The sequence below is a fragment of the Triticum dicoccoides genome, chromosome 7B (genome assembly GCF_002162155.2).
Source record: "Triticum dicoccoides isolate Atlit2015 ecotype Zavitan chromosome 7B, WEW_v2.0, whole genome shotgun sequence".
Lineage (NCBI taxonomy): Eukaryota > Viridiplantae > Streptophyta > Magnoliopsida > Poales > Poaceae > Triticum > Triticum dicoccoides.
Genome location: NC_041393.1, coordinates 438,733,606 through 438,747,186, shown reverse-complemented (window position 1 = coordinate 438,747,186; position 13,581 = coordinate 438,733,606). Strand labels below are relative to the sequence as shown.

The window sequence follows — 13,581 nt, the reverse complement described above, 5'->3', positions numbered from 1 at the left end:
TTCTTTTCTTTTCTGGTTCTCTGCCAGCGTGCAGCCTTCGGTTTGTTCTGGAATCTAATTGATGCATTCATGGATGAATGAAATCCAATTGCTCACGCGCCTTCGGTTCTCTGGGATTTGTTTTTGGTAGAGCGTGTCAAGCCTTTGTTGCATGGATGGATGGATGGATGGCCACTTTATTTAGCAATTTTTTGTTTAACTGAAATCCAATCCAATTCTAGGTGAGATGAACAAATCCATTCCATTCCATCCCTCAAACCAAACATCAAAATATAACCATTCCATTTCTTTGAATTGCCACTACAGGAATCCTTGTCATATTTTTTTTTCCGGGACACAAAACACGCAGCACCTAACCGCTCCTTGAACTTGTAAATGTTCTACAAGAAAGGCATCAACATACATAAGGCATCTGGGCTCAGAAATAAATAACGTCACAATTGTAATCTTAATTCAAGACCGATGTGCGCTTGTTCAGAATCAAACTTCCTTAGCAAAGTTATCGACCAAAGCATCCCCTCAATCTTGATTATATATCCTGGAAAACAAGGTACACTACTAAGTGTTGGGCTGTGCACAGTTCATATATAAAAGAACATTCAAGTCGAAACCCAAAAGGATTTCACGCGAACTGGGCAATATTCAGATTTTAACTGACACAATGAGCTATCAAGTGGGAAAAAGACGTCTTTATAGTTTGCTCCAAATGGTTATTTATGAAATAGGAACTAAATTCCAACAGAATGACTTTTCAGTAGTCCTCACAAAAATGGAGAGCAAAACCTGGTACTCCTAATTTCATGGCATAAAACTGTGGTTAATTTTAAAGGATGTAAACTTTGCATACTAGAAACCAAAGACTCTAGCAATACAACCAAATTTCTCCTTTTGTTTTCCAAACAAAATACAAAATATTAATTTCATACTTTGCAGGTCAACAATACATTCTTCTACAGTATGTAAAACATTGGATTTTTTTTGTGCAACACAAATACTTAAAATGATACATGTTGTATCAAAAAAATAATTCTTATTTTATATATTTATGCTACATCCAAATACCCAAAATGTTTTCTACTCCCTCCATACGAAAGACGTTCTTGCAGCTCAGTTGAACTGCAAAAACGTCTTATATTTTTGTATGAAGGGACTCCAAAGAAAAAATTCCTATAAGAATCCTATCCTATAAAATTCTTCCAAACCAAAGGAGGTCTAAACAAGCGAGCAATGTTATAAGTAAGCATATTTGATATTCAAATCCGAAATGAACACATGGGTGCTAGCATTCCTATCCTACCTTCACAATTTTTGTAAAACTTGGAGTAATCCAAATTGGAGGCGGCCAATTAAGCCATGGTTGTGGAGATACTAGATCGTTCACATGGTCTTCTTCAAAATCGTACACTCCAACATCTCGGCAGCCATCTTTTTCACGAAGCCAGTACTCATCGTCGTCATCGCAATATATGTGGTTTGGCATCAGCTGCGGATAATCCTTCACGGGCAGGCAGGACGAGTAACTGGTCCCTATGAAAACCGCATTGTCCCCCAAGCTATCGATGGGCCCGACACCCTGTTTCTCCAAGTTAACCTTGTAAACTTCAATCGTGGCGGTTCGCTCCCGCTTCTCAACGGTTGATGTGATCCTCAGCAGCTGAAGGATGTCACCCTCCGGGGTGCGCACTATGTAGACGTTGCAGAACCTGGGGATGGATTTCTTCAGGATCAGTCCATGGGTGAACGAGTCGCGACCGACGTCGATGGCGTGAATGGCCCCGGTGAAGGTCTGCGCGTAGAACACGCCGGCGTGGTAGATGCAGTCGGCGAACCATATGCTGTTGTCGAATTTGACCCAGGTCCAATGCTTGTCGCCGGCTCTTGCAAACGAGAGCTGGTTCTCTGGGTGGTGCATCAGCATCACCGTGTAGTCCCCACGCCCACGCGAAGGGTCGGAGGAGACGATGGCTTTCAGGTAGAAGAACTGCCTCAAGTGTTAGTAGGGAGAGAGGAATTGTTGCGGAATATGATGGATATATTATCGAGCCTCGAGGGCGAGTATATATTGAGTACAAGATTTGGAGGGCAAGACACCTCTCCTAGAGATAAGGTAGGAATCCTAAACTACCAAATACATGTAACCCAAATATATCTCTAACATCCCCCCGCAGTCATAGCGGTAGCGTTGCGAACAACATGAGCGTCGCGGACGGTCAGACTGGAGAGAATAGCAGCTGACAGACTGACATTCCCCGGCAGTCCTAGCGGGAGCGTCGTGGACGGTGTCGCGTCGCGGACGCATTGACTGTAGAGGAAGCCGACGAGTTGCTCAAGCGGATGATAGCCCTTTGTGCCGATGTCGATGTATCCGAGAGCGTAGGATGGTGTAGCCGTGGTCGAGGTAGCCGTGCGAAGAATGTCGTGGTCGATGTCGAGTCGAGGTGGTCGGTGTCGAGGGGGTCGCCGTGGAGCCGCGGGCGCAAGGGGGCGCCGAGTTAGCATGGGCGCAAGGGTGTCGAAGTAGTGGTGCGCCGGGAAGAAGATGTTGTTGACGACGCGTTGCGACGGGTTTGCCAAGTCCGGGGACACACCGTGGACGAAGGCGCGCACCGGTGTTGCCAGCACCGGGCATGCGTAGACGGACGAAGACGAAGTTGACGAAGCGCCGACCAGGCTTGCCAGGCCCGGGGACACGTCGTGGATGAAGGCACGCATCGGTGTTGCCAGCACCGGGCATGCGTAGACGAGGGACCTGCACGAGCTGTTCACCATGTCGGAGAAGTCGGAGGGGCCAGCAGAGAAGAACTCGACGACAATTGCGGCGTCTATCGGCGCAGGGCCGATGTCACCAACGGTGGTCGGAGTAGACGAAGTGGTCGGGGTAGATGACGGTGACGCTGGCGATGGGCTGGTGCTTGGACGAAGATGAAGGGGGTGGACGGGCGGCGGCGGCGGCGGCTACGAAGGTAGCGGCGGCGGTGGCCAAAGAAGAGCCGCCGCGGCGGCCTGACGGCGGCGGCGGCTAGGTTAGGAGTGCGGCGGCGGTGCTCGAAGTAGGCGAAGAACCCTGACAGCGTGACGAAGACCGGCGCGGACGGTGGCGTTCCCGCGCCAAGGGAGACGGCGCGGCGCATACCACGGGAGGTCGACGCGCGGTGACGGCGGCGTGGACCGCGGGCCGCGGCGCTACGGCCCGAAAGGGCGACGCAGCGGCGGCAAGCGGGCCTGGGTGATGGCGGGAAGACCTCGGGGCGGCGGCGGGAACCGCGAGGCGGCGGCGGGGACCGCGTTCCGCAGTGCTGCAGCTCGAAGAGGTGGTGTAGCGGCGGCTCGCAGGTCGGTGCAACCGCGGGGACGGCCTCGGGCGGCGGCGGTGACCGCATGCCGCAGCTTTACAGCCCGAAGAGGCGGTGTAGCGGAGGCTCGCAGGTCGGGGCAGCCGCGCGGAGAACCACTAGCCGAGGGCGATGGCCCGTCGGGAGGCGGCGTGGACCGCGTGCCGCGACGTGATAACCCTAAGGGGTGACACGGAGGCGGCGGCGGCCACAGGGGTAGCCGGTGGGAGGATCTCGGGGCGGCAGCGTGGACCATGTTCCGCGACGCGACCGCCCGTAGGGGCGTCGGCGGTAGCGGCGCATGAGTCGGGGCAGCCGATGGGAAGACCTCGGGCGGCAACACAGCGGTCCGTAGGGACGACGCGATGGCAACCTGTGGCTCGATCGGTCGTAGGCGCGTGCTCGGGGACGTGCTTGGCGAAGACAGGCGCGTGATCAGTTGATCAGACCGACGGCGCCGCTGTATGCGCCATGGCGGGGACGACGCGCAGATCGGAGTCGATGGCGATGTTGTCGGTGATGTCCCGGGCGATGACGACGAAGACAGACCGGCGATGGAGACCGCGCGGACGAGCGGCCGGCAGCGACGCACGAAGGCGTCCCTTGGGCGGCGCATCCAGCCTTGCCGCGCGGTTGATGACGATGCAGCCGGTGAAATCGACGCCGATGTCGGAGTAGAGGCGCGGGGGTCGACGGCGGCGGCGGGCGACGCAAACCGGATCACATAGACCGGAAAACCAAAAAATAGACGCCGATCAAAGTGACCGGCGAGAGAGAGAAAACCCGGATCGAAGGATCGGGAAAAAGACTCTCTAGGGCAGCCGGCCAACACGGCCGGCGGACGAACCCTAGGTACGGGCGGCGCGGCCCCCGGCGGCGGTCATGGAGGCCGACCGCCCCGGGGGCGGCGCGTAGGTGCGGAAGCGGCGGCGGCTAGGGTTTAGGATCGACTTGCGATAGATACCATGTTAGTAGGGAGAGAGAGGAATTGTTGTGGAATATGATGGATATATTATCGAGCCTCGAGCGCGAGTATATATTGAGTACAAGACTTGGAGGGCAAGACGCCTCTCCTAGAGATAAGATAGGAATCCTAAACTACCAAATACATGTAACCCAAATATATCTCTAACATCAAGGAATCCAGGGGATAGATGACCGAAGTGGCCAAGTTCTCCTTCCGGAGACGGCCATCGTAGTGGAAAAGCTCGTACCTGTCCAGGTTACCAGCTTCGTCCAAGAGTGGCCTCACCTGCTCGATGGTTGTGACGGACGGGAGCCGTAGCTTCTCGCCGGTGGCCGGGTTGAGGAGGTGGAGTTCGGAGCGGGCGTCGGCGGTGACGAGCCTGTTAGCGTCCAACTTGATCTAGCCACACTCTACTTAGGTTCTGGATGTTTATGCGCACATGGACCAACATTCAGCAGAGAGCCCACTTCATCCCAAAAGCCCGGACTGAAAGGAGGAGGGATACTCTCCCTTATAAGTTGGTCAGGGCCTCCTTCCGTAAGCGAGGTGGGACTAAACCAAGCCAGCCTCCACCGGTGGACAGCAGCCATAACATCCCATCCCCCTGAGAAGCCCCTCAGGAAGGCATGGCGATGCTGGCTCTGATACCAGATGTTAGCATTCAACTTGATCTAGCCACACTCTACTTAGGTTCTGGACGTTTATGCGCGGCGGTGGCCAAAGAAGAGCCGCCGCGGCGGCCTGACGGCGGCAGCGGCTAGGTTAGGAGTGCGGCGGCGGTGCTCGAAGTAGGCGAAGAACCCTGACAGCGTGACGAAGGCCGGCGCGGACGATGGCGTTCCCGCGCCAAGGAAGACGGTGCGGCGCATACCACGGGAGGTCGACGCGCGGTGACGGCGGTGTGGACCGCGGGCCGCGGCGTTACGGCCCGAAAGGGCGACGCAGCGGCGGCAAGCGGGCCTGGGTGACGGCGGGAAGACCTCGGGGCGGCGGCGGCAACCGCGAGGCGGCGGCGGGGACCGCGTTCCGCAGTGCTACAGCTCGAAGAGGTGGTGTAGCGGCGGCTCGCAGGTTGGTGCAACCGCGGGGACGGCCTCGGGCGGCGGCGGTGACCGCATGCCGCAGCTTTACAGCCCGAAGAGGCGGTGTAGCGGAGGCTCGCAGGTCGGGGCAGCCGCGCGGAGAACCACTAGCCGAGGGCGATGGCCCGTCGGGAGGCGGCGTGGACCGCGTGCCGCGACGTGATAACCCTAAGGGGTGACACGGAGGCGGCGGCGGCCACAGGGGTAGCCGGGGGAGGATCTCGGGGCGGCAGCGTGGACCATGTTCCGCGACGCGACCGCCCGTAGGGGCGTCGGCGGTAGCGGCGCATGAGTCGGGGCAGCCGATGGGAAGACCTCGGGCGGCAACACAGCGGTTCGTAGGGACGACGCGATGGCAACCTGTGGCTCGATCGGCGGTAGGCGCGTGCTCGGGGACGTGCTTGGCGAAGACAGGCGCGTGATCAGTTGATCAGACCGACGGCGCCGCTGTATGCGCCATGGCGGGGACGACGCGCAGATCGGAGTCGATGGCGACATTGTCGGTGATGTCCCGGGCGATGACGACGAAGACAGACCGGCGATGGAGACCGCGCGGACGAGCGGCCGGCAGCGACGCACGAAGGCGTCCCTTGGGCGGCGCATCCAGCCTTGCCGCGCGGTTGATGACGAAGCAGCCGGTGAAATCGACGCCGATGTCGGAGTAGAGGCGCGGGGGTCGACGGCGGAGGCGGGCGACGCAAACCGGATCACATAGACCGGAAAACCAAAAAATAGACGCCGATCAAAGTGACCGGCAAGAGAGAGAAAACCCGGATCGAAGGATCGGGAAAAAGACTCTCTAGGGCAGCCGGCCAACACGGCCGGCGGACGAACCCTAGGTACGGGCGGCGCGGCCCCCGGCGGCGGTCATGGAGGCCGACCGCCCCGGGGGCGGCGCGTAGGTGCGGAAGCGGCGGCGGCTAGGGTTTAGGATCGACTTGTGAAATATACCATGTTAGTAGGGAGAGAGAGGAATTGTTGCGGAATATGATGGATATATTATCGAGCCTTGAGGGCGAGTATATATTGAGTACAAGACTTGGAGGGCAAGACGCCTCTCCTAGAGATAAGATAGGAATCCTAAACTACCAAATACATGTAACCCAAATATATCTCTAACATCAAGGAATCCAGGGGATAGATGACCTAAGTGGCCAAGTTCTCCTTCCGGAGACGGCCATCGTAGTGGAAAAGCTCGTACCTGTCCAGGTTACCAGCTTCGTCCAAGAGTGGCCTCACCTGCTCGATGGTTGTGATGGACGGGAGCCGTAGCTGCTCGCCGGTGGCCGGGTTGAGGAGGTGGAGTTCGGAGCGGGCGTCGGCGGTGACGAGCCTGTTAGCGTCCAACTTGATCTAGCCACACTCTACTTAGGTTCTGGATGTTTATGCGCACATGGGCCAACATTCAGCAGAGAGCCCACCTCATCCCAAAAGCCCGGACTGAAAGGAGGAGGGATACTCTCCCTTATAAGTTGGTCAGGGCCTCCTCCCGTAAGCGAGGTGGGACTAAACCAAGCCAGCCTCCACCGGTGGACAGCAGCCCTAACATCCCATCCCCCTGAGAAGCCCCTCAGGAAGGCATGGCGATGCTGGCTCTGATACCAGATGTTAGCGTCCAACTTGATCTAGCCACACTCTACTTAAGTTCTGGACGTTTATGCGCACATGGGCCAACATTCAGCAGAGAGCCCACTTTATCCCAAAAGCCCAGACTGAAAGGAGGAGGGATACTCTCCCTTATAAGTTGGTCATGGCCTCCTCCCGTAAGCGAGGTGGGACTAAATCAAGCCAGCCTCCACCGGTGGACAGCAGCCCTAACAGAGCCAGCCGTGGGACGACCCGATGATGTAGCGGTCCTGGATGGGTGGGTCGGGCAACCGCACCGCGTACGCCTTCCTGTCGGTGAGGCTGTAGAGCTCAGCGGCGCCGCTTCTGTCGGAGGCTGTGGTGTAGAGGAGACAGGGCGTCTGGGGGCGCGAGTAGTAGCCGTCACGACGTACGCGGCGGCCGCTGGCATGCCAGGAGGTGCAGACCGCAGAGAAGCGGAAGACGTCCGGGAATTCGAGCTTTCCCACTACGACCCCGAGGACGTCGGACGGCAGCTCCGACCAGTCTGGAGACGGCAGCTCCATCTCCATGGATGGATTATGGATATGCCGGCGAGGCGATTGTGCTTAAATGAGCCCTGCGTACCAGTCAATCGTTAATTCATAGGCGGAACAGAATTCGAGTCGATCTCTGCTTCTAATGGAGTAGTTGGTGAATAGTCTTCATGATTTATTTTTATTGGGTTTTTTCGTCTCTCCTCCCACCACCCCCTTCCATCCTGGTCCATCGGTTTATTTTTCTCTTTATTCTTTATTACAACCAGGACTTTCCTAACGTATAACAAATCACGGATCTAACTTCCTTAAATTATTCATATCAGTCGATTTCTTTTATTTGTTCAATTTGTCTTAGAAACAAATAACAATTTTTTAAGAAATAAATAATAGATTTGAATCTAAATTCCTAACTTATCTAAATCAATCAATCGCCCGACTCTCTGCGATGGCGCTGGACCACCTCCTCCATCTACTCGGCTAGCTCCTGCTACCAGGCGCTCTTCCATGGTGCCTGCAAGGACCCACATTGGCAGCTAACTTGGAAACCGTGGGCTCCTCTCCGCGTGAAATTCTTCATCTGGCTGGCTCTACAAGACCATTGCTGGACAGCCGAGCGTCTCGTTAGACATGGCCTACCACACGAGAACCTCTGCGCCTTCTGTGACCAAGAGAAGGAGACCATGCAACACCTCCTGGCAGGCTGCTCTTTCTCGCGACAAATCTGGCACGAGATCCTAAACTGGGTTCGCTCCACGGCCGACATCCCGGACTGCGACACTGACTTCTACACTTGGTGGGAGACGTCCTGCAACCGCTCACCTTCCCCGGCTCGCAAGGGCATGGCTTCCCTGATCATCCTTGCCGCGTGGTGGATCTGGAAACACCGAAACACTTGCATATTTGACGGCGAGCAGCCCTCAACCTCCCGGCTCTCCGACATCATCAGGGATGAGACGCGCATATGGGCCAAGGCTGGCGCCATTGGACTGCACAACATAATCCCCGAGAGATAGCTTTGTAGGCTAGTGGGGCTGAGCACCCCCAGGTCTGTTCTGCTCCTAGTTCACTTCCATGCCCCCGTGTGTACATGGCTTAGTGAGCTTCTGTAACCCCTTGCTGTATGACTCATCTTCTATCAATGCACAGATACGCATCCTCTGCGTATTCACGAAAAAAAATCAATCGATTTCTTTCATTAGTGAAATTTGTTTTAGGAAACAAATAACAGACACGTCACAAACTTTCCTCCCAATAAATAGTTTCTTAACATTTGCAAACTTTCCTAATCAAACACGTCACAAACGGGCAGGTACTGATATCATGTTACCAAACAATAAAATCCCATTCACATAGAAATCAGTTCAAAATCCTAACTTTCCTAAATTTTTACCTTTCCTTGATAACATCCAATATTTCCTATGTTTTCCACCTATTGAAGGAAATCACCCCTCCATCGATATTAGCATTTTTTTGGAATGAGATCTCCGGGTTATGATTTTTTTGCGATTCTTGCCAATTGTGACCTCTCCTTCCGCTCCGGCTCCTTCTCGCATAATTACCTCCACCACAGCCAGTCGACGCCACCCTAGACCTCTTGCCTCTCCACACCTTCTTCGCCGCCTCCTCCTTGTACTCCATTGACAATCCCTCTGCCACGTTTTTCCACGGCAGTGTCGAGGGCATGGCACAACAGCGTACCAGTGGTAGAGCAGCGCATAGCAGCAGGAAGAAGCACGCAGCAGGCGAGGCAAGCGGCCGACGTTAGAGGGCAGAGATGCGGCCGGCGTGGCTGAGGGGGCGGACGACAGAAGATGGCCGCGACAGGAGGCAGCGCGATGCAGAGGCGCGACAGTGGGGCCAGCGAAGGGATAGGCAGCAGCAGACGGGACGAGCGCAACCAGAGAGAGTGTGATGCGCGGCCAGGGCGTGCGTCGCGCGGGGCACAGTGGTGCGGTGGCTGTGGCGAGCGTGATGGCAACGGCGGGCGCTACGAATGCGGTGTGGCACATGCGTGGGCATGGAGAGCCAGAGAGGGAGTGGCCCCGCGGGCGCGGAAGAAGAGCTGAAGGCTCGGGCATGGGCGCGCATAGGAGCGGGCATGTGCCACGGGGTCAATCCGAGGAGCTCAGTGGCTACCCCTGCAATGGCCATGGCGGACGGCGGTTCTCGACCACAGCGAAATACCTAACGAGAGCAAACAAGAGGGGAAACTGGGGAAAGGCAAGAGGAGATCACGGCGGTGTCAATGTCACCCTAGGGAAAGACAGGGGAGCTCGGGGCGGCGCGGATCGAACGACAATGTCGAGGTGGCCGAAGGTTGAGGAAGACGACAACGACGTCGATCTGGAGGTGCTGGACTTGATCTCATTGGCCCAGATGAAGTAGCGAAGGCACATTCGGAGCTCCTCGACAAGCTCCTAGCCAGCAGGGAGGGCAGTGGTTGTGTGGACGGGGTTGGTCATGGTGGTCGTGGCATCCGACTTCGTCCAGATCACCGGGATCGAGCGAGCGAGGAGGAGAAGTGGATCTGGGAGGGGGCGTCGAGGAGGAGTGAGGCCATGGGGGCAGGGCGTCACCCTTATCCATTCCCCTTCGATGTCGGCGAGGTGGTCGGGCGGGAGCCCGGCTCTGTAGCGACGGGCTCGGGGAACAGGAGAAGACGACCGTGCGGGGACTGGACCACTGGGCCGGTTCGGTGGCAAGGCCCGGGGTAGGGGGAATCTCATTTTTCATCGTCCTTTTGATTTTTAATGTATTCTAATCCGTTTCTCCTTTTTAACACCATTTTCTATTTATTCTTATATCAACTAAATGGATTTTGTTAATTGTGAAACTATGCACACAATTCGAGTACAATATTTTTAGGTGGCACAAAAAGTTTGGGGCCAAAAGGAAATACATAAAATTAGGTTTATATTTAATTGGTTATTTTAACTACTGTTGGACCTCTTATTAATTTGACAAGATTTATTTTTTGGGTCAAATAATGTTGGGCTCAACATGTCAAAGATCAGTGGAATTTATAGAATATGGTGAACATTTTAGTTTTACTGTTTGACAAAATAATTTATTTGACTTTATTTTAAATTTGAATTGGGCTTTGATTTTTATCAAGTGGCAGTTTGGCTTAGCAAGCCTGATGACATGGCATCATTAGGGGGAGGTCACTGTAGCTAACGACTTGAGGTGTTACATAATCTTTCCATTTCTGAAATTTCATTGTTAAATGATTGGGGAATATATTACACTATCCATTAGTTCAGTCAAGCTCACCACAAATCCACACATTATTGCCGAGTAAGTCTTATTGGCGGGGAGAATAGGTTATGTGTGTGTGTTAGAGAGAGGGGGGAGAGTGAGGAAGAGGAAGGGGGAGAGAGTGTGTGTGTGAGGATTTTATGGTAAAAAAGACCGCCAATGTCGTAGTATTGAACTCTTAAAGTTAATGTGGCCCCATTGCAACGCACATGCGTTCTTCTAGTACTTCTAATGGATGACTTGGTTGAATAGTCCCACTACTTTCGTCTGGGTTTTTTCGTCTTCCTCTCCACCCCACGCACGCAGGCAAAAAAACACCCCACAAAAAACCCCTATCGATCCCCTCAAGGACACAGGCACACAGCGCCGCCGATCCTCTCGATCCCCCCTCCTGATGCGGCCTCTCTCCTTCCCTCCCCTCACGCTCCGGCGCCGCCCCTACTGCTCCGTCGGCCCGACGCAGCCCGATCTCACAGCCCGATCTCATGCGATCTCACAGCCGCCGTCGCCGATCTCACAGCCGGATCTCGTGCGATCTCGCGCCACCAACGTACGGAGTCGCCTCCACGGTACGGGATCACTGCCACCGACGTAAGAGGTCACGTTGCTACCACCACTGACTTACCCGTGCTGCTCGCTGCTCTGCTCGTGTCACGCCTCCTCGGTCATGTTTGCCGCCATGGCCACCAATCCCCACCTCGATCTGTCATCTCCGAAGGAAGGTGACGACGAGTTGAACCCATGGAATTAAGGTATATGTTTGTTCTTTCTTATTTATGGTCCAAAGTTTCTCCTTCGTTCCACTGGTGAATTTACTTTTCTCTCGCTGCATGTCAAGTAACCGGGTTGTTTAATTTCCTATGCTTAACTTGTGTTGTTAAGTGCGGAGTGTCCACTGCATCATCGTAGTTAAATCAACCTTAAAAGTATGTATCTGATTTAAGAATGTGGTTGTGATGACCAAGTTACTGCAATTATTGGAGAAGGCTTTAGTTTTTAATAATAAGATATTTATTTGAAAACTCTAGCCTAGCTAGGATCAGTTACTGCAGTTATTTAGGTTCTGAGTAGTGAGTATCACAGCTGATTCAATAACAACTCTACTATCTAAATGCCTAATTGCATATCCTATTCTTGCTGCAATCTATTCTGAGCTCCATGTCTTGCAAAATTCCATATAGAACTGGTAGAAGATCTAGCCTTCTAATATTTCGTACAAGATGTATAAATGCTTTGGGTACAAGTTGTATAAATGGATTTGAGGACTAACTAGAAACAAAAGGAAAGAGGTGATTAAAAAAAGGTCGAACCACTCTAGACAGTTACAAATCCAATCTTTCTTATACACATATTTACATGCAAGTTTATATGTATGTTGCCTCACCTTTTTACGCTTTTGTGTAAAGCAGGACCTACGAATTAGTGTTTTAGCTCCGTTTTGCTGAACTTAGTATTGTTTCTTACGCATTTCTTTAGCTTTCGTGTAATACCAGACGGCGTCATGGACGTTACTGGATGCAGAGTGGGACCTTACCTGGCTCTGGCCATGGTCAGCGATGACCCCCCTGTTGGAAATATACCCTAGAGGCAATAATAAATTAGTTATTATTATATTTCCTTGTTCATGATAATCGTTTATTATCCATGCTATAATTGTATTGAAAGGAAACTCAGATACAAATACTCCCTCCATTCCTAAATATAAGTCTTTTTAGATATTCCAAATATCTCTCTTGTGCCCTCACATTTTTTTTATTTATGTTCCTATTTACTGTCAAATTGAAGTCAACATGACGTGATGCACCATAAGAAGTTTACCTGTTTTCAAATGATGACTTGTTTTAGAATAGTTAGCATAAGATGGCCCTCATTCTTTTCTGTTTGAATTAGATTTGCTTGTTCCAAATTTTGAGGCATGTGGTGTGATGTGTTGATCCTGGTCTTGTTCTGTTTGCAGAGACACCCGATGATGTGTCAAAACCCGTCCTGCAAAATAAAGGAGCATTGAGGATGATGGCTTTCATGTTCGCTTGGATGATGTTGGTTCCGTGGTGGCCTTTGATATGTCGGGTAAGATCTTGGGGTATCATATTCGCTGATTCTCCATTAGATTCCTCTGTTCATTCCAGGGTGTCTCGTGTTGTGTTGGGCTTGGTGTGATGCGGAGCGCCTGTGCAGATACGCTGTGTCCGCGGGCCATCCATGTGATATTTGCGTTCATCAATGCAAGAGGAAAGTAACTTGATAGGTTGAAATAAAAATTATTCCGACAAAATTTGGTCATGGTGCAGTATTCTTAGGCTAACTTACCTTTTTCTTATGGAAACTACTCCCTCCATTCCTAAATATAAGTCTTTTTATATTCCTAAATATAAGTCTTATGGAAACATACGAAGCAAAATGAGTGAATCTACACTCTAAAATATGTCTATATACATCTGTATGTAGCATGTGTTGAAATATCTAAAAAGAGTTATATTTAGAAACAGAGGGAGTAGAATGATATGTCCAGAGAATAAATGTGCATGTAAATTTGGTACATAGTTTCAGTACATGTGCATTTCATTGCAGTTATAAGTAGGTTTCTAGCATGCTTTTATTTCAGGTCTTTGGTAAGTGGTGTGTGTGGCTGAATTAGATGGAAATTCTTCCATCGGTTATTTCTGGTCATATAGAGTTTACCTTTGATTTCCTATATGGTGTACTTGGGTCCAGTTCTCTTGAGAAAATTTGATGTAGTTTCTGCATTAATTAGCTTGGTCGGTATCATTTGTTGAACCATCAAGCTATATAGTCACATGCTATCTTGTAGAAGGAATCAGTAATCTACCAAAAGT

The 13,581-nt window shown here is 52.3% G+C and overlaps 1 protein-coding gene across 1 annotated transcript; it reads right to left on the bottom strand.

Moving 5' to 3' along the window:
• Positions 1-1,288: 1,288 nt before the first annotated feature.
• LOC119338968 (probable F-box protein At1g65740) lies at positions 1,289-7,513 on the bottom strand. The gene is made up of 4 exons (XM_037611165.1): positions 7,206-7,513; positions 6,557-6,714; positions 3,325-3,356; positions 1,289-1,981 (listed from the first exon to the last, which is right to left on the bottom strand). The coding sequence occupies exons 1-4, from the start codon at positions 7,511-7,513 to the stop codon at positions 1,289-1,291; spliced, it is 1,191 nt and encodes a 396-aa protein (XP_037467062.1).
• Positions 7,514-13,581: the final 6,068 nt, after the last annotated feature.

Bases quoted from the DNA above. Each gene is read 5' to 3' on its own strand.
- LOC119338968 (XM_037611165.1), bottom strand. From the start codon at position 7,513: ATGGAGCTGCCGTCTCCAGACTGGTCGGAGCTGCCGTCCGACGTCCTC. The intron at 6,715-7,205 runs GCTCTGTTAGGG...GGACGCTAACAG, and splicing joins ATCGGGTCGTCCCACGGCTG to GCTCGTCACCGCCGACGCCC. The intron at 1,982-3,324 runs GCCGCTACACCA...CACTTGAGGCAG, and splicing joins GTTGCACCGACCTGCGAGCC to TTCTTCTACCTGAAAGCCAT.